The sequence below is a fragment of the Daphnia pulex genome, chromosome 10 (assembly GCF_021134715.1).
Source record: "Daphnia pulex isolate KAP4 chromosome 10, ASM2113471v1".
NCBI lineage: Eukaryota > Metazoa > Arthropoda > Branchiopoda > Diplostraca > Daphniidae > Daphnia > Daphnia pulex.
Window position 1 is genome coordinate 4,811,216 of NC_060026.1, and position 24,990 is coordinate 4,836,205.

General features: G+C 39.3%; 1 protein-coding gene and 1 long non-coding RNA gene across 2 annotated transcripts; one reads left to right on the top strand and one right to left on the bottom strand.

The window, feature by feature from the left end:
• Positions 1-11,085: 11,085 nt before the first annotated feature.
• Positions 11,086-12,760, bottom strand: LOC124204260. Its single transcript, XR_006878798.1, has 4 exons — positions 12,516-12,760; positions 12,233-12,457; positions 11,669-12,160; positions 11,086-11,607 (listed from the first exon to the last, which is right to left on the bottom strand). It is a non-coding gene; the product is annotated as an uncharacterized LOC124204260 (long non-coding RNA).
• Positions 12,761-13,912: 1,152 nt separating this feature from the next.
• LOC124204155 lies at positions 13,913-15,065 on the top strand. Its single transcript, XM_046601182.1, has 3 exons — positions 13,913-13,924; positions 13,994-14,234; positions 14,797-15,065. Exons 2-3 carry the CDS (start codon positions 13,998-14,000, stop codon positions 15,001-15,003), a joined length of 444 nt encoding a protein of 147 aa, XP_046457138.1. The 5' UTR covers positions 13,913-13,924; positions 13,994-13,997; the 3' UTR covers positions 15,004-15,065.
• The last annotated feature ends 9,925 nt before the right edge of the window (positions 15,066-24,990 follow it).

Here is a 24,990-nt window from a genome sequence, read left to right on the forward strand (position 1 = left end):
AGGTACAAGATTCTTATTGTTTGTTGTATGGACGCATCATGTTTTTTTTTCAAGTTGACGGCCATGAGCAGCAAAGGGGATTTCGGTTTGTTAGACGTACAGTTTAAAGAAATAGTATTGTTTGTCTGTTGTTGTAAGGACTGTTCTTTATATTTAGATTAGAAAAAGCTACATGTTGAAAAATGGTGTAGTTGTTGGGAAATGTGGTCGTGAGTCAAGTTATTCGTGGATGACTGAAAATCAATTTGATTTGAAAACTGATGCTCATTCCAGTGTAATTTATTAATTGTTCATTTCTGATGGTGTTTGATTTGGCGTTTAATTTGTATTATTGGTTTGCTTTTTTTCTAGATCACTTTGAATTCCAAAGGAGGTGTACCTGACATGGTGTATACGTTTGTGTCGTTGGAAAGCATTGCATCAATCAATGATGGCCAAGTAATAGGTATGGTAATAGAGAATAGAGGTAATAGAGAAGGTTTTCAAAATTGTATGGTTGTTTTTGAAAGATTTTGATTTTCAGATACATTTGGATATGTTTGTGATATTGGTGGCATGACTACCAGCGTTGTTCATGAATCGTTTGGTGATTACATGTTGGTGAACATGACTATTGGCTGTACCAATGAAACCCGAGTTTCGTCTTATAATGTTTCATTTGTGATTGTTGATCTTTATGATATGTTTTTTTAGTTGCTTATTTCAGGCATGGGTTTCGGTCATGGACATTGGTTTGGGCGATCTGGAATTCAGGAAGATTCAATTGTGGTTATCAAAGGGGTGAAGATTGAAAGGCGAGTGGAAGGTAGTGTTGGTGATACTGAGGTTGATACATAGATAGATCACTGAATCGGCATCGTTGGACTGAATATCAAGAATCAATATATATCCTGGTGTGACATTGCATTTTGTCATTGATGAGATGGCCGATGTTGCGCTCGCTACTGCAGAAAATCTTCCCACAAATTAAATTGGGTTTGGATATCCGGGATGGTTTACTTTTCCGAATAAACCATCGCTACTGCATCGAAAAAAAAAAATTATTATAAATTTAGTCTTGTACATTAATATTCCCATACTAATTTGATTGTCAGAATGACTTTTCAAGATATTCGAAAGCTTTTTCGTTTGGGGGTTCACGAATACCGTAATATCTTGTACAAGTAAACACCAAAGTCATGCTCTCTCGTTTGGTTTTTTCACCAAAGTATGTATACTTATGTTTGGGTTTCACAGTATTCGAAAAAATACACTCGACTACCGCACTCATAACAGAATCCATTTCCATATCGTTGATACGTGCAACTTGACTGTCACAACGCTTGAAAATTGGTCCAAGCACGATCGGCAAAGGTTTTTTCCCTCTCTTGGCTGTATAAGATCTAGTCATTTTCAATAACTTGAAAAATAAACTATTGGAATTTTTTTAAAACTTTCGTTGAGCGATCTGTTTCAGTGTTTCGTCATCTGTGTTCTGCAGATATTCAAAACATGCTTGTTCCTCATCAGTGAAGAATTTTTTGGCAATTTCGTTAGATTGATTTTCATTTCTGATTGTTATGTTGTAGTAGTTGTTTTGTTGTTGATAAATTTTTTTGGGTGTGAAGTTTGGTCCCAAACCACTCAAAAATGGCTTATTGTTTGTCATATTCGCTTGCTGGTTTTCAGTTTCGTTTAACATGTACTCGAATATGGAATCATGATTGCCTACATTTTCGGCACTAGTGTTGAAATTTTTCACATTCGGCACTATGTACAACCAATTCGGCACTGTCAACAGTTTCGAAGGACAAACCGTAATGTACTGGGTATGCACATTTGGTACTAAGAACTACAAATTGGGCACTGAAACTGACAAGTTAATGAAAGAAAAACGAATCAGAGAACTCATTTTTTTATGAAAAAAAAAAGAATTTTATTTGAAAAATGAAAGTAAAAATTAAGCATGAAGTTCACAGCAGCGATCATCATCAGGGAGGGCTTTAAATTTTTTCGCATTAAAATCAGAGTAAAATTTTGCAAGGGAAAGTAAAAGAGACTCGGACGAGATTTTTTTGCTGTTGTGGTAATTACACAATCAAAAAAGCTTTCCATTTAATATGGTATATGTTTTGCGCTCTCTTCTAAGTTTGTGTCCTTGAAGGAGCATTTCTTTGTACATTTCGGAAATTTGGGATTCTTTAAAAGGACATCAATAAGGAGATAAAAGGGCAATCCATTACGACGGCGGATTCCACAATGTAAATTTAGCATTAAAATTATACACACCATCTACAATAAATTTGGCTACTCCATAGTGGCCCAGTAGACTTTCGTCATCCGTCTCATTTAAAAGGGGAAAATACGCTAGCTTTGAGTAGCCGTTGTGAAGCTCTTTGGTCATCCTTTCAAGACCATCAATAAGTGTTTCTTTGCTAGAAATGCCTGTCTTTATTTCGTCAAACTGCCCAAAAAATTTACCATCCATTCCAGCTTCACCAGTAAAAAGATTTTCTTTCGTAAAAATATTCAAATCTGGAAGCTGAAATCATAAAAAAAAGAAAAAAAATTCCGAATGAACATAACCAATCAAAAAAATAATCATAACATCATTAGTAAGTATTAAAAAAATTTACCTTATCCACATGTAAGGTATACATATGGTCGGCCAATTGATTGGGCAACTCCTCACGACTTCTCGAGTTGCTGGGCAGATCAAGAAGTCGTTGCAAAGTAACATTCGGCGGGAAACCATTAATTCCTTGCTCAGGAACTTTCCATTCCAATCTGTATAACGGACATTGTACCTCAAATAAAAAGATCATAAAAATTAGATTAAAGATAAAACAAAAACTTAAATTTACTTAATACCATGTAATGTAACCAATACTGTTTGACGATTCCCGAAATGCAAGGCCCCATGCAAAACGTGTGCTGACATGGTAGCACTTTCGGTCTGCGGAACCGGTCCAGGCACACGCTGCACGTCAGCAGCTCATCAACCGTATCAACAAAACTTTGCATCTTCAATGCGGTATAAAAAAAGACGTCCCGCAAGACCGCAAACCTTCATGAAACGAAAAAAAAAAGAAAACAAAGAAAAAGTCATCACTGGACGAAACTAAAAAGTGGAAGCAGGGAAGATTTCCGTCAGCATGTTAGAAAAATTGGTTGAATCAAACAACGCCTTCTTCGCTCCCTATTATCTCGCATTCCTCATCATCAAAGAAATGGAAGGGTAAAATAAACAGACTCGTATTGTTAAGATGTTAAGAAGAAGTGAAACAATTTTGAACTATCACATTCGCATGCAAATGACATTTTATCGCAAAATCAACAAAAACATCGCTAATCTATTAGGCCATCACATCGATTCTATCAGGGCCCTACTGGGCAGTCATTATTGGAAATTTTCATTAAGTCAGTTACTCCCTGGAACAAGCCGGAATCAATGGTAAAAAAATGGAGAATTTTTTTGAACAAATGAAAACTAAGTGCATCATCCAGCCAAAGTTAAACGATGACGAAACTGTTCCGAATAAAAAAGCTGCTATCCAGCATTTTGCCATCATCCACAACGTTGACGAACCAGTGTCGCTGGAAGAAAATGTAGCATCGGCTTTTAAAACTGTACTGATGATGAATGAAAAGAAATTGGAGAAAGAAATAAAAAAAGAAATTGGGATCATGTCCACAAGAAAATCTTTCTGGAAGAATATGATCAAAGAGAGAGTTTTGGAATATGCATTAGATTTTGTCATCATGGACGACTCTGATTGCGACTTTAATCCTAAACTTGATCGAGACGAGAAATTGACAATCGACTTCGCATCAAAGGATTACATTTTTTTAAACTAAAGCCTTACGCAGCAATGCAAATGTATCTGGAATGTAGTAAGGAATTAAGATTTGATCACCTGGGACAAGTATGTCTAGCATGCTCTTACCTAGTATGCCATCCCTCGACATCATTATTTGTACGGACTTTACGGTGATGCTGACACCAATTTGCAATCGGCTATGTAGATGAATTCAACCATGTGTTTGTGACGAATCCAAACCATTTTTTAAAAGCTTTCGGGCGTAATGGTTGACAATATCACGTATAGTCGATGAGAGACGTTCAGAATTGGGAATGATTTTGGCTTTCGGGAGAAAGTGTAAACTCATAATTTGTTTGCAAAGAAGGGGCACAGATTTATCTGTGCGGAAGTGTGGCACTAGTCCAATTTTTTTTTGAATTGCCTTAAAAGGCATTGAGTCAAATGGAAATCGCAACCAAAAATTTGAACACCTTCGCCAAAAACAATTCGAATGCTCTGCAAAACGGCCTTTTTGAAGTCACAGATAAATTCTACTACACGTGTTTACTTTTTAAGAACATATTTAAAAAGCAATTAGAGGACCTTTTCGTCTTTGCGTTGTCTTAGCGACATCAGAACATAAGCTAATGGGACTTGCTTGTTTTGTGTACCACTTCGCATCATCGCATGAATGGTCCACAACTACATGAACGGGGCCTTAACAATGCTAAAAGTTCCTTCGAGATACCACCGCTTCGTTGTTTTTAGTGGTTTAAAGTTGAGCCTTAGAAAAGAATAATAAATGCCGAGCAACATCGACATCGATGTCAAAAATTTTAAAAACCTGGGAAAGAGCTTTTTCTAGCAACTTGAACCTTAAGCTGATGGAATTAGGTGGGCGAGAATCTTTCCTAAATTTGTTTATACTATGACACCAGTTTCCAATTTTGGGGAGCAAATTTTTCTTGTTACTGGTAAAAAGTTTATATAGAAGCGGCTCTACTATAGAATTGTCTTATCTTTGTGCTTTATGCCATTGCGCTTGGCGTCTCGCAGAAGTTTAAGATGGACGTCAAGACAGTGAAGTTGTTGGCGCTCAGGAATGTGTTCACGTTCAAGGACAAAAGTTTGACCAGTTTGCTTAACATACGACTAACAGGAAAGTTTCCTTCTTGGCCGGTAATTGCAGCGATGAAGCACAGTTCCGTCTGAATTTGTTCTCCATTTGCCAAACTTATTGTGTACTTTGGAGAGATCGACGAGAAAGATTGATCCTCTAAAAAACAAAAAAAAAATTAAAATATGAAGAAAATAAATAATGACAATAGGCATACCGTTTTCCTACACCATCCAGAAACTACCACCACGTGAACATATCCTTCTCAACGTGAATATTGTTCCTCTTCCTTGAAATTGTATGGGTGACCAACTTTGGACGTTCTTGACGTTTTCGGTTTTTTGCTTGCTGCTCTCGAATGTTGGCTTCAAACACACCCCAGTCAGTTCCTGAACTCCTGGTTTGATTTGAGAGATGCGACGCCGATTCATCGTTTTCTAGTGGGGAAGGCATTGGCCAATCACCATTCACTCCAAATTCAAAATGTTCAAAATGATTGACGAGATGCGACGCCAATTGATCATTTTCTGATGGGGGAGGCATTGAAAAATCAAAACTTACTCCAAACTCTAAATTCGGCGGAGGAGGCTGCGGCAAATCCCAGTCTGGGTAATGGTCAAATTGTTCTGGTAGAGGCGGTGGAGGAGGACTACACTCGGCGAAATTTTGGGTGGAGGAGCACTACTTTCTTGTTGGTTGTGTAGTGGGCCGTCAGACCTCTGCAAAGCAAACTCGGTTAAATTTTCGAATGGAGGAACACTACTTTCCTGTTGCTTGTGTAGTGGGCTGTCAGACCTCTGCAAACTAGATTCGTCGAGGATTGTTGGAATCGTTTGTCTGCTACCTTTCACTGGGTGATTTGGCGGCCAATACCGATCCTACAATGACAAATGGCAAATTGTTTGTTGGCGAACCAATAGAAGTTATGGCGGAAATAAGGTCTTGGTAAAAGTAACGCCTAACTCCAGAACTCAATAACAGCTAAAATCTAAAAATCTAGTTTAGAATACATAACGTGATTGAATCAAATATTAGTACTGGTCACAGATAAATTTTTCAGCAATGGCGTTATTAGTTGCGTGTCCGTCCAGTTTCTTAAAACCAATTTTCCCTATGTTGTCTCCCGTTTCCTACCACGTTATTATAAATATTTTTACTTCAACAATGTAAATGACTACCGATCACAGACAAATCCCTTTTGCTACATAAACAATTAAGGTTGTCTGTGGTGTCAAGTATATTACAAAAAAGTAAAGGGTACCATAGGAATCAAGTACACTTGAATTCTGGGTTTTCTTCTTCATATTTCAGAAATCTATCCTTTTTCGAACACTGCTTTCCTTGCTACAATGTAATTTACACAAAAATGTTTTAAATTACAGTTCACTCCACGAAATTATTTTGAATTGAAACTTACATGTTGAAGATCAATCTAATTTGAAATTTTCCATTCTCCCCTTTTTTATGGTAGGTAACAGTAACGAAACAGTCTTCGGACAATCCAGATATTGGCCTCCAACTATATCCCTCAACTACACAACGTGTCGTCATTTCCTATGTTAATTACATTGGCGAAATCCATATTTTTTATCTTTAACGAGCAATCCACCACTCAAGCGCACCACATGGACCCCCCTTTTTTCCCATTCCGCTCTTGGGTCCCCACCAGGCTTGTGAGTATCGCTAGCGCTCCCGATAGCAATATTAGCGGCGATAGACTTAAATGTAGCGCTAAAACATTAGGCTGGATGTAGCGTAATGTAGCACCGGTTTATTCTAAATTAGGCTATCGGAAACACTAGCATTGATATTAGTTATTGTGATAGCGATAAAATAAGAAAACTTTTCGTAATTTCATTGTAAGACTGCCTAAATTTAGAGTTTCGCCATTAATTTGCAGGATCAAATCTCAGAGAGTCCTTGCTCCGGATCAATTGTCAATGGCAAAGCAAATTTTACCTGGCGATAAAAAATATTTTTTTATTATTCTTGGAAAACCCAAACATAACTAACATTTGTGGCAGATCCTATCAGGATTGCAGTATCAACGTTCTAAAAAGATTAAGAATACCAGAAATATTTAAGTGTTACGTGTCTATAGTCTACACTAGATTTTTTAAAGATATAACTCGGCGGTGATGTTAACAGAATATTTTCTTAGATAGGGCGAATTTTGTTTAAAATTTGAACCCATATTGATGACTTACATTTTGATTCCCTTAAGTTTTGTGATCTAATCGAAAGAATCTCACAACAAAGTTTGTTTAAATTTTTTTGCAAATCTAATATAATTTTTTCAAGCTCACGAATATTTTTCAATATTGCTTTAAGTATCGCTATCGCTCGCGGCGGTAGTTTCTCGCGATAGTATCGGTAGCGGTATCGGAGATACAGGTTAAACTAAATAGCGCTATCGCAACCGGTGATATTGCGGAGACTATCGATCGATCGAGGGACTCCCTTACCGAAATTTTCTCACGTTGCTGATTCATACAAACCCATGATATTTCAGTCTACTAAAATGATCAATAATCCAATAAGGAATAACATCCCCAAAAGAAAAAAATCGTCCAAATAGACCACGACCTAAATGCCCTATGCTCGAAGTCACACGACGATGGGCTTAAGAAGTTTAGTAAACACCCATGGGCTTGATGCCAAACTGAACGCCATGCAAGTGAATGGCCAAATCTTCCCCACCAATGAAACTGTAAAAGATGTTGGTTTGACTCATTAACGGGAACGAGTAAGCGTTTCATAAAACGATCTTTTCCATTCAGCAACCCCGGTTTGAACAAATGCTTGGCGTTCTTCAACCCCTCCATTTTGTAATGTCGATGAACGAGAAAACTATTTAAGGCTTTTATGTGAATAAATGGCCTCAACGACCCGTTACTCTTCGGCCTAAGAAAAAAAAATAAAAAAAACCTGGCTTTCAACCTCCCTCAAATCTCCCTTTCGAATTTACTCAAAAACTTCCTCGTCGGCTATGTTAAGTTGAGATTCCGACAAATTCATATTAGAGGCCAGTTGGGAATGGAAGGAGGGATTAGTAAATTGTAATCGATAGCCATTAGAAACCACGCTCAAAATCTAAGGGTCATTTAGAACAGACGACCAGTTAGAGGCAAAGAAACGAAGCCTGCTTGCTATTTGGGCTGACGCGTCAGGCGCATGGATTGCGGAAGGAAACTTATCTGTTAATGACAAAAAACAAGGTAACGAATCAAACAAAGGTACATACCTGGCACGGTTGTTGGAATTGAAGCCGGCATTTCCCGTACCCCGGCCTTGGAAGTAACTCGGCCGATTTTCGTTGAAGCTACTGTAGCCATCTTCCGAGCCGTTGTAACCTCCTTAGGAGCCGTTGGTGCGATTAAAATAAATAAAATAATTATCCTGATTTCGCCAAATAAAACAGTTTTGTTGCATGAGTCAAAGGTTTCGCCATTAATTAAATTTAACCCTCGTTTTTTCACGCTCTAATCAGTTTAACTCAGCTAATGATAGAAAATGGGGAACCTTTGTATTATATCGACGTTAGATTGTTTAAATAAAATTATCGCTGTATTAGTGTGTATCATTTCGTGAATTTCTCGTCTTTTTTTTAAGTACATAGCTTTTATCATATTTCGAGGTTTTACCACAGCTCCTGGCCAAGATAACCCCCGGGTTTAATGAATTCTTTGGTTAACCAGAAATAATACATCGACTGCAAATCTCCAGTGTCAACAGAATTCTCCTGACCGAAAAAAGGTGGCAGTAAATGTCAACTGTCACCCAAATGTCCTTCGTTTTCGGTCACTATCCGGCTGGGCTCCCATGTTATCTAAAAGCCAATTCTGTCATTTCCACAAATTCTGGCAAATAATATACAACGAAAGTTCAAACAATAATTTTTAATTAAGTACGAATAATTTTTTTAGAACTTTTTCTTTCAATTCCTGTCCTCGCTCTGCCCTACCCGTTATGAAAGTGTATTTCACATTAATGAGGTGAATGTTTATCTTGTAGTTGCTGGCTACGTCAGCCGAGTTCTGCACAATCCTACCACAATGCAAATTTTCAACGAAATATGTGGCACAGATTAGTCCAATGAAAAAATCATCCTTAGTTTCCAAACTCTTTGTTTCTTCTAATAGCAACCAGGCATCAAACAAACTGTAACAGCCCTGCTGGAAGTAGTAATGAAATCTGCGTTTTAATAGAATGAAACAGTGTTCTGGCCATTATGAGTTAGACGTCGTTTCATACGTCTTTCTTTCTGAATCCAAAAGATGTACAGGAGTAAACTAAAGATATAAAAAAGGGCGACATTATAAAATAGTAATTATTGGAAAATTTTAAAATTGTATCGTTGCCATCAATGACGCCTAACAAGGCTGTGGTATAGACTCAGTACAAATTTTGGTTGATGGAGTCGATTGGTCTTTAAAATAATTTTAACTGTGGCTTTTCCTTAGTTATTTTTCTACCTAATTTCAAGCGTATGTGTCCACACGTAATAAGACGTTAATTTTCATCTAGCGATTTCCGATAATTCCATCTAATATTCATTCATTTTCCAATAAGTCAGACTGAAACGTTATGCTGTTTTAACCCCCATTCCAAACAGGAATTCTGTTCACTTGCTATATAGAAGGTACAGTGTAGAACGTTCGTCTCAAACGGATCCCAAGTTCTGGAATATGCACGACAACTTCCATTTTTTACATCGAATAGTTATCATTGTTACTTTTTTTAAGGATGGCTATCAGAGAAGCCAAAAGTTTTAATTATTACTTTACTATTACTACTACTACTTTGAAGCATTTTTCAAACATCCCGAGGAAACCACAGCATCGAGAACTAGACAAATGACAATCGCTGACGTGTTAAAATTATTGTTAAAGGATTAGCCTACTAAAGTAAGGAAAATGCTAAAATTTTCGTGAGATGACAATTCTGATCCGGAAGAAGTGCGCAATTGTTTACCCAAATCTTGACTAAAGACGAAGTCGTTGCAGCATCTACCACTACCTTAACAAAAGTTATTGAGAAAATCTTGTTGATGAAAATAACTTGTCCACACCACAACCAATTTTTAAAATACACGTTTACACTAAGACTAAAAATCGAATGCCCGAAAGCACAGACTATAGGAAATAAATTACAATAAAGTGCTGTATTAATTGTGGTTTAAAATTTTCTCGTTACCTTTTTACTCTTGACATTGGGTAATGTTTTGCAGGGACAGACACTTTGTGTGGATGGACGTTGATGACATTTCTTGGTTATTAACGCTTAATAATGAAATAGTTGGCAATACATTTTCAGTCACAACTGTTGCAGACTGAAATTGCTGTTACATAAAAAAATTTCAAACGTGGCAAACTACGACTTTTCAAAAATGCCGTGCACGTTGGAACAGCCAATAGTTGTTTGAACAACCATTTGACAGCCACTCTTGAAACATTTGAATTGTAACGTTAACGATTTGCCTGCAGGCATTTCGTGTTCAGATTGTTTCAAGAAGGTCGGGTATATACTGTTAAAGAAAATTGAAAACTAATGTGACAGTCATGCCACAATGAAAGGTGCTAGTCATCTGCAAGTAGGTGCTTCTGTTCACTTTCGCACTATTTTATTCACGTGTTCACGTGTTACCATTGGAAATTGTTACCAATTTGTAGTAAGTTTAGACTTCCAACCATTAGATTATAAAAATTGTTGTTAAGGCACATATGATTCGGTATAAGACCAAGCAGATTGTTGGGAACGAAACTCGTCCCCAACGACCGCGACGACGAGATCCGGACGCACCAACCGAATTCCGGCTCACCTACAGGAGTATGATCTTCGGGGCCCCCGATTAGTGGCCCTTTATTACACCCTCTTGATTGTTCCCAACTCTTTTTGCCCTCCCCCCCGCGTTATCTTAAGATATTGGGGGGTTGTCGGGCCCTTGGTGGCAATTTGCACTTAGTACTGTACAACTTAGTCAGAAATACAAGCGGGTCACAATCAAACATACAAATGTCATTATCCTTAAATTCATCATAATCTCGGTAAGGTAAAATTGACACTCTTCCTTCCGAACACAAATTATTCAATTAATTCGTAGTATGCTAAACAAATCCAGTGTGGTGATATGCAATTTCAGCTGCTCGTCATGCCTTTTGCTCTTAAGTGACACAGAAGTCAATATAATAATTCTATCGTTGCGTAGGGCACGTGCAATTTATTAACCAAGTAGCAGGAACTGAAACTTCTTCTCCAAACGGAAGAACAATATGACGCACAAAGCAGGCACACAATGTACAAAGCACGTTATATATGTAAAACAAATTAGGAAAAAAGCTGCGACGTGGTTTGGTCTCGTAAATTTATACCTTAACTCGTTTTTTTGTAAAAAAAGTTCAGACTCAGAGCGGCTTTAGAAGGAAACAGACGAGAAATAATGGGATTCTTCACGGCAGTTTTTCAGGCCTTTTTTCAATGACAGATTTCAATAGTGCTAAACTTAAATATACTTTGGGTGTATATAAAATGTGAAGCTAAAAATATACTATGTCTCCCTTACAGTCACGGCAAACCCATCTAGGAGTCCGTCGCACTCTGGAACGTGAATCCAATCTGTTTTTGTCGATAGGAATAAGTTTTTTCCATGTATTCATACACTTTTCCAGTGTTTTCTATTGAAGAAACGTGAGTTTTCATCCATGAAATCTATATAGAAGGATAAATTATTTGCGTTGGAATTCCAGAACAAAAAAAAAACTGACTGTACCATTGACTTCAAAACGTTATCGTCTTCAACTGCTGCTTGTTTGTCTGTTTAAAATTGTCCCTTTTTGGCCTTCTTTCTCTTACTAGGAACGCCGGGATTCGTTTCAGAATTTTTAGTTTCGTTATTGATATTCGGTCGTCTTTTGCGGATTCCGTCTCTTCTCCAAATTTCTTTTAAATGATTTTCAATGAATCCCCCAGTTTGAGGGTGAAAATAAACGTCAAGAATAATCTTAAATTCTCCTTGAGAATCAAGGTTCTTTGTGCCAAGACACGGGAATGCTTTCATAATCCAAGCAGCATACAGCTTCTTTGTTTCTGTGGAAGGATAATACTGTAAGGGATCTTTTCTGACTATGTGTTGACACAAAATTTTAACAACAGCAATTCTTTCATTGTGTGTTAAGAAGTCTTCATTTCTGTCCATGAATTTGTCAACAATTTCTTTCCCTGTTTTGTTTTCCTTCAAAATGGAAATTACATTAAAGCCCTTCTAAATAAAGTACAAGCACACATTAGCCATCTTTCAGATTGATAAATGAAATGTTAAGAAAAACCCGATTACTTCATTAGATGGATGTTCTGAAGTTGACCCACTTCCTTCATTGACGATGACATTCCCAGCTTGCTGTCTATGGTCAGTATCAGTAGGAGAATTGGGTATACTTTCTTTTTGTTGACGTAAACTCTGAATCAATCCTCTCAGCTTAGTAACTGGCCCAATTTTCAAACCATAGCTGGCCACATCAGCATCATTCAATAGAATCAGACTCCCCATCGATTTCTTTGGCTAAAGGAAAAAAATATTACAACTCGATTAATAACTCTTACCCTAACAAATGGATTACATTTCAATATTGTTGTTGTGCTTTCACTGAATCCATTTTTTCTCAAAAATGTTTCCACTTCTGCGAGTTTTAAAATCCATATCTGTGCTTGTGATAATGCTGAAGCCTTTTAGTATTCCAGAGTTTTAGAATATTAATTAAAAGGGGAAAAAGCAAAAAGAACAGTTGTAGGTGGTATTCGTATTATACAGTTCAGATGGGTACACAGAAAGAAATAAAGCCTTATTATATTTTTAGAGAGGGCGGTTGATTTCATATTGACATTGATAAACAGAAAAAGATACTAAACAACATGTCGTGGTCTGACATATGTGTTTGTGTCATTTGAAAAATTTAAAAGTAGAACAAGTGGTTCCATCAACGTTTAACTGTTAATGTGGAGAATCTTTTTTTATTGGGGATTTTTTCAACGAGAAAAGCGTGTACTTACTTTCAAATGAATTGGTTTTTAAAACGGAGATTAAGAAAAAAATATCACAGTCACTTTGAAGAATTATACTTGAAATTTTAGCGAACTTGGATAGGCCAGAGTTGGTTTCAAAGCTTCTTTTCAAAACAATTATAGTGTCTGAATGATATTCCCACCCCCTACTTTAACCCATTTAGGAAAAGAGACGGGAAGGACTTGATTAAAAAAGATGCTACAAATGTCAAGAACTGATTCTTCTACCCATAATTGGACGTTTACGTTCAAGCCAGTTTTTTAAATTGGCCCAATAGTAAATTTAGGAGAAATTACTTCATTCTCTAATAAGTTCAAACAGTGAAGGCGTTCCAGATGACAAGCTAGGGATTTGCAAATATTAGTGAAATTGCCGATGAACTGTGCTCTGCGTTTCATGACGTAATGAAACGATTCGAACGAAGGAGAGTGTACAAGGTTCGTGCTCCGCTTTCGCTATGGCACATTGATGGACACCACAAATTAGACCGGTAAATTTTTTGTGATGACCATTTTTTTCAACTGACTTATTATAATCCGCGCACACGCACACAACGAACATATTACTGTTTGCTAACAAACAATTTTTTTCTACAGATACTCATTCATCATCCACGGAGCCATCGACGGATTTTCCCGTTTGATCGTAAACATATCATTGGAAAATAATAACTGTTCCGAAACAGTTATTGGATTATTTGAAAAGGGAGTTGAGGAATGGCGCTATCCAGCTAGTGTAAGGTAACACAGTTTACCAATGAAGTTAGTTCATCAATTGATACTTTAATTTCGAATTCATAGGTCTGACTTGGGAGGGAAAAACGTACTAGTAGCGGATTTCATGATAAACGCTAAAGGAGTGGATAAAAACGCGTTTAGAACTGGAAAGTCTGTTCACAATCATAGAGTAGAGAGGCTCTGGAAAGACGTTATAGAGCGCTGCTATATATTTTATGGATATTTTTGGGTATTGAGAGTGTACCTTTCTTCTTATTCTTCTTGTTTCAGATTCATTTCTTTTTTACACTATTTACAGAGAAATGGAAACCGAAGGTGTACTAGACGTCGATTCCAACCTAGATCTTTTCTGTCTGCAAATAGTGGCCACGAACCTCATTCAACGATCCTTACAGACCTTTAAAGACTCATGGAACTGCCATCCACTTCGAACAGAAAATCATCGCTCACCAATGCAACTTTATCACGATGGTTTGCAGCATTTAAAAACCCAGCAAGATAACGGAGCCATAGAAGGCGAAGATACTGAGCTGATCCAGGTAATATTTCAATAATAGGGTTGGTGCATGAATAAGGGATTTGATTGAAAAAAACATCATCAGAATCAGTTTTTCACGCTGATTGTCATGGTATTTTTTTATATTTTTAAAATAATTTCTTCAGAGCGTAATCTGTGTTCAAAGTACAGTTAGGCTCCTCCCACTTCAAAACGGACCCCCCGCCATTTTTCCTTAAAATGGGATGAAGTTTGTCTTTTTCCCCCCTTTTCACCCTTTTTCGTGCTGCCTATACCCCCTCTTTTGCCCTTAGGGTCGAAAGGCGAAAGACGAAAAGGGTGAAAAGGGGGAAATTTCATCCCATTTTAAGGACCGCCCACCAAAAATGGCGTGGGGTCCGTTTTAAAATGGGGGGAGCTAATCTCAACTTTGAAGTGAGATTACGGGGGGATATTATTATTTTAAAAATGTAAAAAAATGCCATGAGAATCAGCGTGAAAAACTGATTCTAATGGTATTTTTTTCAAACGAATCTCTTATTCATGCACCAACCCTATTCGTAATTCGTCTTGTAGTAAGTCTAATAATATATCCCCGTTTGCAGGGACAGAAATTAAAACCGATTTCGAAGTGGTCTGGTTACAAGGATACCTTCTATCGTTGTGTAATTGATCAATTTGGAGTGAACATTTCCGAAGAGGAACTACTCTGCATTGTTGATCTTATTAATCCAGCCACCATTGAAATTTGGAATGTAAAAAAGAAATTCATTCAGCTTAAACTATTTGTTCTCCAAAATTTTGATGATTAGAAGTAAGTCAACCGAAGACTGAAATAAATGTTGTAATGTACGGCTTGCCGTCACAGATTGCAGCTATTACGGTCTTAGTTGCTTTATTTTATTTTTAGTTTAATAGTAATGGATCCAAGAAATTTTATATTCTGATCTCGGATATTTATTTAGCATTTACACTTAGGGTTCATTTGTTAGCCATATAAAAACATAGGCCATATAAAATACTTAGGGTTCATCAGCTAGCCATATAAAAACATTTTAGACTACATAGAAATTGAAAAGAGAGTGATGTTACTTCACTTTTGCGTCATCTTGAAGTTGCGTGTCAAATTAATAGGAGACCATTCCCATAAATAGTGAGAAACCCATGCACCCAATCTATTGGTCCAACCCAATATGGCTCTTTATGTAACGTTAACTTTTTGTTGATGTAAAATGACTGTCAGATTGTGGTCAGAAATAAATGCATTGTATTTAGCACATGGATGGAAGGACAAGTTACCTTTTATCAAGTGTGTGGAATAATGCACTAATTCAGTTAACGAAACAGAGGTAGTCTTCTCTTGAACAAGTCAGGAAAGTAAGAGAGTCTTGGAACTTGAAACGAGGCTTTCAGCTGACAGACAAGGGGATTAGGGTTAAACAGCAACCTTTTAGGAATCGTGCCTTCGCTGGGGTTCGGCAACTTAGTTGGCAGCGGAGATTTCTTTGAGGCACGACTAGGTTTGAACTTCAACTCTCCCGCTCAAACCAGAGTAACTGAAGAAATTAGATTGGGACAGGAATAATTCCAATTTGATCGCGTAGGCGTTCAAACAGTGGCGTGGCTAATGGTTTGGTGAGAATATCAGCAATCTGCATTTTTGTTTCAATGTAGATGATGTCGATTTTGTTGGATTCTAGCTGGTCACGGATGAAGTGATATCGTATATCGATATGTTTCGTTCTTGCGTGAAATACCGGATTACGGACTAGTTGAATTGCGCTTTGATTGTCGCAGTGGATCTTAACTGGATTTGGATTGGCCAGGTCGATGTCTTGAAGTAGATGCCGGAGCCAGATCGCTTCTCTAGATGTCTCGCTGGCAGCGACGTATTCAGCTTCAGTTGTTGATAGCGTTGTGCAGGTTTGGCGTCTACTACACCAGGCAACCGGACCTCCGTTATGAGTGAAAATGTTGCCAGTCGTTGAGCGACGGTGATCGAGATCACCTCCGTAGTCTGCGTCACTGAATCCATTGAGTTGTTGGCTGCTCCCGCTGAAAAGGAGTCCGTGTTTGCGAGTACCTGAGATATAAGCCAAGATTCTCTTGACGGCCTCCCAGTGTGCTGGACCTGGATTTTCACAGTAGCGCGATACCTGCCCGACAGCAAAGGCGATGTCTGGTCTGGATACGATGGTTAGGTACATCAGGCAGCCGACAGCCTCGCGGTATGAAACTTTTCTCATCACAAACGTTCCGGATTCTGTTGTTGGTGACATGGACATTGTCAGACGGGAACTGGGGTCGGCTGGTGTAGCTTTTGGATTTGCTGAGTCCATATTGAACCGGTTAAGAATTGTGGCTATGAATTTTGCTTGATTCACGTACAGTTGGCGTCTCGCACGGTCTCTTGTGATCTCCATTCCGACAAAACAGTCAGCGGGGAGTGCGCGCATTTCAAAGTAAGTATTCAAGTGTTTGAGGACGTCTTTGATGACTTCTGCGCTGCTACTGCATACAAGGCCGTCGTCGACCCAAATTGCTATGAGCGTGAGTTCCTCCTCTCGACGGCGGAAGTAAATGCAGGGGTCGGCAGTGCTTCGGGAAAGACCAAACAACAATAAAAATTCGGTGAACTTTTGATTCCATACCCGGGGTGCCTGTTTGAGTCTTTAAAGACATTTCTTGAGTCTGCAAACTTCCCTTTCTCTTCCGGCCAGGACAAAACCTTCAGGTTGTTCAAGGTAGAGTTCTTCTTTGACCACTCCGTACAGGAAGGCGGTCTTCACATCCAGCTGGATCATTTCCAGGTTGAGTGAGGCCACGATTGATAGAAGAATCCGCAGGGAGTCATGTTTGACAACAGGAGCGTAGGTTTCGTCATAGTCTTTACCTTGCTTTTGTGTATACCCCTTGGCAACTAGGCGGGCTTTGAAGCGTGTTGGGGTGTTGTTGTGGCCAGCTTTTTCTGTGAAGACCCATTTGCTCCTAATGACTTTTCGATCTGGTGGAAGTGGCACTACTTCCCAGGTGTCATTTTCAATAAGTGATTTGTACTCGTCAAGGATTGCTGGTTTCCAGGAATGGCGATTTTTAGACTGGATTGCTTCTTGATAGGTTCGTGGCTCAAAATTCTCTGATGTTTCGGCAGCTTTCATGCTGATCCACACCTTAGGTTTGCGAGTCCGTAACGGATATGGCCGATTTTCACATGTTGGCCTTTCTTCGATATTATTTTCGTTCGGCTCGTTTCCATGGTTACAGAGAGGTGGTCCAGTTCCTTCCTCGATTGTGTGCACGGGATCAATTGTCATGCTGATGGCTGGCAAGAGATCATTTTTCGTCGGTTCATCTTGAGCAGATGGCTTTGATTGATGAACAGGCAGAGTTGATGGATGAACATGCAAAGTTGGTGGCTCAGCAGGTTCATGTCGCTCTTCAGCTTTGTGGTTTTCATCAAAAATGATATCACGAACTATCTGCACCTTTTGAGTTTCCGGAATGAAAACTCGGTAGCCTTTGGATGTTTCTGAGTATCCCAAAAATGTTACTTCACGTCCTTTTGGATCCAGTTTCCGCCTGATCGAGTCTGGAATGTGAATTAACGCTTTAGAACCAAAAATTCGGAGATGTGAGATATTTGGTTTACCTCCATTCCATGTTTGGTATGGTGTGACTTTTCCGGTGCTGGATAGGGTTCGGTTCAGCGTGTAGACAGCAAAGGCTACTGCTTCCGCCCATAGGCGTAGAGGTAGCTTCTTTGCATGCAGTGAGCTCCGGGCTGCTTCGACCACTGTTCGATTGTCCTTCTCTGCGACTCCGTTCTGTTCCGGAGTGTACGGGATGCTTGTTTCGTGGCGAATTCCTTTAGAACGAAGCCAGTTGTTAAATTCTTCTCCTCTGTATTCTCCACCATTCTCAGATCTTAAAGTTTTTACTGTCTTACCGGTCTCAGTTTCCAGTCGTGCAGCATATAGTTTGAAATGGGTGGCTACTTCAGATTTGTTTTTCAGGAAGTTCAAAACTCGCCAACCACTGCAGTCGTCTTTGAAGAGAACGTAAAAGCGAGCTCCACTCAGGGATGTTTCCTGCATTGGCCCACAAACATCTGAGTGAATTAGTTCTCCTACTTCTTTTGCTCTGATGCGCCCGGTGGGAAATGGGAGGCGGTGCATCTTTCCATAGACACATCCTGTGCACACAGGGACTGTTTCGTCTTTTTCAGATTTGATGCTCAATCCTTCGACCAGTTGTTGGGATTCCATCCGTTGGATCGTTCTCACGTTCACATGGCCATCCGCTGGTGCCAGACAGAGAGTGAGATAGGACATTTAGCTGCAAGGGCGACCTCTTCTTGGGCAGAATTGACTGTGAGGTTTAAAAGATAGAGTGTCTTTCCTTTTCTCTGACCAGTTATCTGTACAGTGCCGTTCTTGGAGAATAAAACTTTGTTGTTCACAAAGTGGACTTCAGCTCCCATCTCAGTTGCGGCTCCAATGGAGATGAGGTTGATACCGAGCTTTGGCACGAAGAGAACATTTTTGAATGCTCCTGTACGGATGACTCCATCGACTGTGGATGTGAAATATACATCCCCATACCCGTGAACGTTGATCAGTGCTTCATTAATTCCTTTTACGGTCCAGGTACCGATTTCCAGCAAAGTGAAGTTTGATAGTTTTGATTTCTGGTCCGTCATGTGCTGAGTTGCGCCTGAATCGGCGAACCAGTCTGCATTGTTTGATGTTTCTGCGTCAGTTGAGGATGGAAAGCAGAAATCAATGTTGTCTCTGTTCACGGTTGCCGGATTGGCTGTTTCACGTTTTGATCTTTCATCTCGTTCCCGGTTTCGGCATTCCGAGGCGATGTGGCCCTGTCCTGATCGGCCAAGGTTGATACAGTAGCTGCATTCGACTTTAGGTTTCTTTTGAATTGGGGTTTGGCCTCGTCTTGAGCCAAATCCTCCTCTTGAGCCTCTCTGTGTAGTTCCACGACTATGGTTGCCTCTGAAGGAACTCGTTTGTTGGGGTGTGCCGGCAGCAAAGAAAGCTGTGTCTTGTGGGTCGGCTTTTCCATCGTTGTACATAGCTGTCATGCTTTCTTCCTTCAGTATTCTTGCTGTTAGAAGTGCAACCGTTTTCTCTTCTTCCACGACATTGTCCCAAGCGGGAATGAAGCCTCTGTAGCTTGGTGGGAGAGTACAAATAATCTTGGTAATGAGTTGGGCTTCTGAGACTAGCTGGCCCATGTTGCTGAGCTGTTCAGCCAGGTTATCAATGGCAGATATGTGACTCATTTCGTCGTGGCCTAGCAAGAGGAGAAAGAGGACCGAGTGAAATCAGTTTTATGTCCAGATACCATAATGATTTATGTGGTTACCTGCTTGGAATTTGTAGTGATAAAACCGTTGCATAACTACATATTTGTTCTCAGCAGCGTTCTTAAGATGTTGGGAGGTTAATTTCACCCAAATTTCGTTTGCAGTTTTGCAACCAAGAAGGGTATTCTGTAAGTTGGGGTCGATGGTCGATAGGAGGATACGACGTGCCAGAACATCTTTCTTTTTCCAAGCCATGATTTCAGCGGGGTTCGTCAACTCAAGTACACCAGCTTCTGGATCGTTTTCATTTGGAATCATTCTATAATTCTGAGAGAGAAAGAAAGAATTCACGAGAGAAATGGTATAGGTTAGTTTAACCTGATACTGACAGTCTCTGTGGTGGGATCACTTGGGTGACGATAGGCATCACTTGGGTTTTTCCCATCACAATAAAAACTTTGGTACATATTATGCGAGTTTTATATAAGTGTGTGTTACCTCATGTGGGATACGAGTGGTTCCATCAACTATGGACAGCACTTCCTGTTCTTCCAGTGATACAAATAGACCGAGTTTCCAAAGTGGGAAGTTGGTTCCATTGAATTTAATGATGTGGCTTACATCCCTTCACCCAGAGCAGTTCATTTCTGTTTTACAGTATGGCGGTTTCGTTAGAACCTGGGCCCATAACCTGTTGATGTAAAATGACTGTCAGATTGTGGTAAGAAATAAATGCAATGTATTTAGCACATGGATGGAAGGACAAGTTACCTTTTATCAAGTGTGTGGAATAATGCACTAATTCAGTTAACGAAACAGAGATATAGTCTTCTCTTGAACAAGTCAGGAAAGTAAGAGAGTCTTGGAACTTGAAACGAGGCTTTCAGCTGACAGACAATGGGATTAGGGTTAAACAGCAACCTTTTAGGAATCGTGCCTTCGCTGGGGCTCGGCAACTTAGTTGGCAGCGGAGATTTCTTTGAGGCACGACTAGGTTTGAACTTCAACACTTTTTTCCTAACCTCTTGTTTCCCATAGTAAGAATGCTGTGTGAAACGACGAACTTTGCTGCGAGAAGAATTTTGGGGGTGGGAAATCAGTCTGCAAATTTGACCATCACAGCATCTTCACCATGGGAAACAAGAGGTTAGGAAAAAAGGTTTACGTAGAGGCGGGGCTTCAAGCTTAATCTCTTGCAGTCTTGCTCTTGTTTTTCCAAATAATACATCAATTGAGCTTCAATCGTGAACCGAGTTAGACGCATTGTTTTTACAGAGTTCGTTTATTATTCGTTCACTTTGTATTAAATATGAATCGAAAGAAACTAGAAAAATTGTTTCGGGACTTTAAAGCTTCCTTAGAAGCAGCAGCAGCAAGTGACGACGAGGACAGAGTAGATGGTAAGCATTTCATTTCCGTAATCTTTTATTGAGCCTACATTTAAGATAACATTTCTAAAATAATTCAACGTAGAACTGAAACGCAAGTAAATTTAATGCAGAGATAAGGAGATGGCCAACTCAATGGGAGAGCCAGCAGTCGACGCTGCCCCATTTATTCACCCACCAGAACCACCCCAAAACTCTCTCCCTACCACCCTTCGCGCTACGCTAGCGCCCCTACCGACCACTGCCCGTAACATAGTCGGCAACGGCGGCAACCTTTAAAGTTTAAAGGGGGATAGCTCCGTTTAAACAAGATGAAGGGGGGAAGCTCCGTCTTCGGAGAATTCTTGTTACCGCACAAGGAACATCCATTTTGACCTTGGTTTTATATATTTCTCTGTAAATGTGAGCCGGTTCACTGTTATCTAACATAAATTATTTTAGTTTAAGTGTTGCATTCGCAGCAGTCAGATGCCTTCTCTTTGTAGTGCAATTAATTGTATTTCGAAGCGCAGTGACCCAAATGTTTCGTTCTTTACCTTTCCCAAGGAGGAAATTCGACGTTCGATATGGCTTAAATTCTGCCCACCGGGTTTCATGCCCAAAAAAAGTTCAGTATTGTGTACTTTACACTTTAACAAAAACGACATCAAACTAACACCGAGAAAGATTTCCCATAGACGACAAAACCGCTTACTCGATCCAGTAACATTGGATGTCAGATTGTCGCAAGCAGGTGAACAGATAGTTCTCATTAATGTTTCGGTTTATCGTTGAATATGTGTACGTCGGTGTACGTTGAATGAGTGATAACTGCTTATTCAATAGAACTTATTGGGTCCGTTATAGATTCCAGTTTAGCGAATAGCAGTTCGAAACGTCTTTTGTTTGAAGAAACTCTTGTAGAAGTGAATAACGACTCACCAACTAAGAGAACTCGTCTGGCCAGCTCCTCGTCTTCGCCCACCACTGAGAACAGTGATGAGAATAATCTGACCATACTTGAGGACAGTTTCCAGCAGGGAGTGACCAGCCAAGACGAATTCAATATTCAAGAGCTAAGAGAAGAGAACGCTGATCTTCGGGAAAAAATTAAGGTCTCGGAGGAACGTGATAAGAAAAATATGGAAGACTTAAATGAACTAAGAGAAGAGAACGTTACTCTTCAACAACAAATGAAGATCCAGAGCGAATGTGAAAAGCACAAGACGAATGATTTGAATAGACTTCGAGAAGAGAACGCTGCTCATCAACAAGCATATCGGATGCTGGAGGAAGAGAAATTGAAGATCCTAGAAAAATTAAAACAAAGAAGAAAAGAAAAAGATGCTTCCTACAGTCGATTCAAGCAGAAGAAAAACGAGACATTAAGAAAAAAAAAAGAAATTTGCGTCCCGATTCCTATGACTGCAATACAAGTACAAACTGTTCCGGAGACGGTGATGCAGACTGAAATAACGAATAGCGCGAAACTAACAGATTCCCTTAATGCTCTTGCTATGAAGACCGTGAAGATAAAAGAACTTTACGTTGAACTGAGAAAGTATAAAGAAGAGCTCGCAAAAGTTCACAACATGTCATCTGTCGCAAGCAAGCTGTTTGAAAACGAAAAGTTTAACCATAGCAAACCAGCAAATGGTTGACGTTACACAGATTTCATAAGAAATCTATCAGTAAACCTAAGCTTCTACTCTCAAGCAGGATATGAAAAGTTAAGGACAATATTCACTCTACCATCACTCACCAGTATCAAGAACCATCTGGCTAAGTCGGCTGTGCATCTGGAATCCTGAAGAACGCCCTTGCAGAAATACAACATAAAATAAGCGAGGGACAACTTGCAGAAGCAACTCTTTCTCTTGATGGAATGGCGATCAAGAAAGGAATTCACTGGGACAGCAAGCTGAAAAAATACTTTGGTTTTGATGAGTTCCCGAGCGTACCGACTGCCGAAAGTGATAAAAAGAACGGATCCGTTACCACTGAAGCACTCGTCTATTATCTAGTAAGCCTCGATGGGCGATGGAAAACACCGGTAGCATACTACTTCACAAACCATGTTTACATTAAGCGTCTTGCCAAATTAACAACCGAAATTTTGGTGGAATGTGCCAACTTTGGAGTTACAGTGACATCTGTTGTGTTTGATGGTTTGCCCACAAACATACAAATGGCCACACATCTGGGTGCTAATTTTAAGTTACCTGACGTATTAACTACAGCAACGACAAGGCGACGAAACAGCAGAGTTACCACCAAGAATGACTTGACTAAACCATTCAATCCTTATTTATAACATCCGTCAACAAATGAACCGGTATACGTGATGCTCGAGGCCTGTCATATGCTGAAATTAGCAAGAGGTTTATTGGCTATGCCGCAAGAGTTTTATTGCCGGGATTCAGGATTCCTGCCAAATGGAATTATATAACGGAGTTATTTGAATTCCAAAACAAAACTGGATTTCGTCTTGGAAATCGATTGACTCGTAATCATGCCTACTTCCAGCGGCACAAAATGAAGGTGGCACTTGCAGCCCAAGTCTTGAGTCAATCAGTAGCAGATGCTCTGCGACATCTGCGCGTCAAGTTAAAGGTGGCGAAGGTAATAATTAATTTGAATTTATGTAACTTTCAGTCATGAATTGACAGTCATGAATATGATCAAATTCTCGAATTGATTTCTGTACAGTTTTCTGGTAGCGAGGCAACAGAAGAATACTGTCGTCGGTTCAACAAGCTCTTTGATATTTTAAATTCATGGAACGTCAACGCAAAGGGCGATAAAGAGCCATTAACCAAGACAAATTTAGAAGAGAAGAAGAAGGATTTGGAAGACCTAACGAAATTTCTAAGGCAACTGAAACTCCCTAATGGACGACTAGTCTCTGTCAGCAAGAAGAAGACCTGCGTAATTGGATTTCTCATTACAATTAATTCGACAATAATGCTCTCCTCGGAGTTCCTGAATAAAACTGATGAGCCGTTGGATTACATCGTGACTCGTCATATGCAGCAAGGTCCGTTAGAGCATTTATTCGGCATGATTCGGCTTCGCTGTGGTTTAAACAACAACCCTAACGCAATTCAGTTTAAGGGTATTTTAAGAAAACTGTTAGTTATTAAGAATGGTGGTGTAACTCCTTCACTTTCCTCAAATTGCTCCATTCTGCCTGTTGACAACGTATCAGACGACAATTCCCTTTCGGTCGACGCTGAAATTATGTTAGACATGGAAATATTTGGCTCTGATAATGATTTTAATAACTATTTATTGCAGGATCAATTTACTGATCATTGCCTTGCTTACATTGCCGGATACCTCATTACCAAAGTAGAAAAAGCTGTTAAAGGTCCAGTTCAAAGAAGTGCTTTGTTTTGCAATCCAGAAGATCCCCTTGATTTAAGTCTAGCAAACGTGGCTGAACTAAGAGGCAAACGTGCCATCACTATTCCGTCGCAATCTGTCTTCAGATTGGTTCAAACAGCCGAACAATTGTTTCACTCGTTGATTGTTCAAAAATTGAACACACTCTCAAATGAATGTAATCTATTGGAAAAAGTCGGACAAGAGATTTTAAAGGCTATCAATTATAGCACCATATTTCCTTCATTAAAATCTCAATTCTCTGCTGCGTGTGTTGAGGAGCTAGTCAAACTAATAATTTTTCGATATCTCAAACTTCGATTCCTAGCATTTACCAAAGTATTCAACCAAAATTTGTCAACTGCAACTTCTAAGAGAAATTTGTTAAACAAGTATACGTTGTTCATGAATGAATAAACCAAGATCCAAAGCCGTCTTCATCTTTCTCTTATTTCCGTCCTTCGGGGGAAAAAATAAAAAGAGGCTCCAAACCAAGAAACAAGATGGTGATTTGGAGAAGAAAAAAAAGAAGAACGGAAGGAACGTGAAGACGATTTGGAGAAGAAGAAAAAAGAAGAGCGGAAAAAGTTATTCGGGAAGGCAATCAAAGGTTCTATAAAGTTCAACTTTTTATTTGTGGTTTTTAGCAGTGTTCCTTTAGTCACATCATTTAATTTTGCTTAGTTCCAAATTCATTTGAGAAAAATTGCATTGTCTGGCCAAACAAT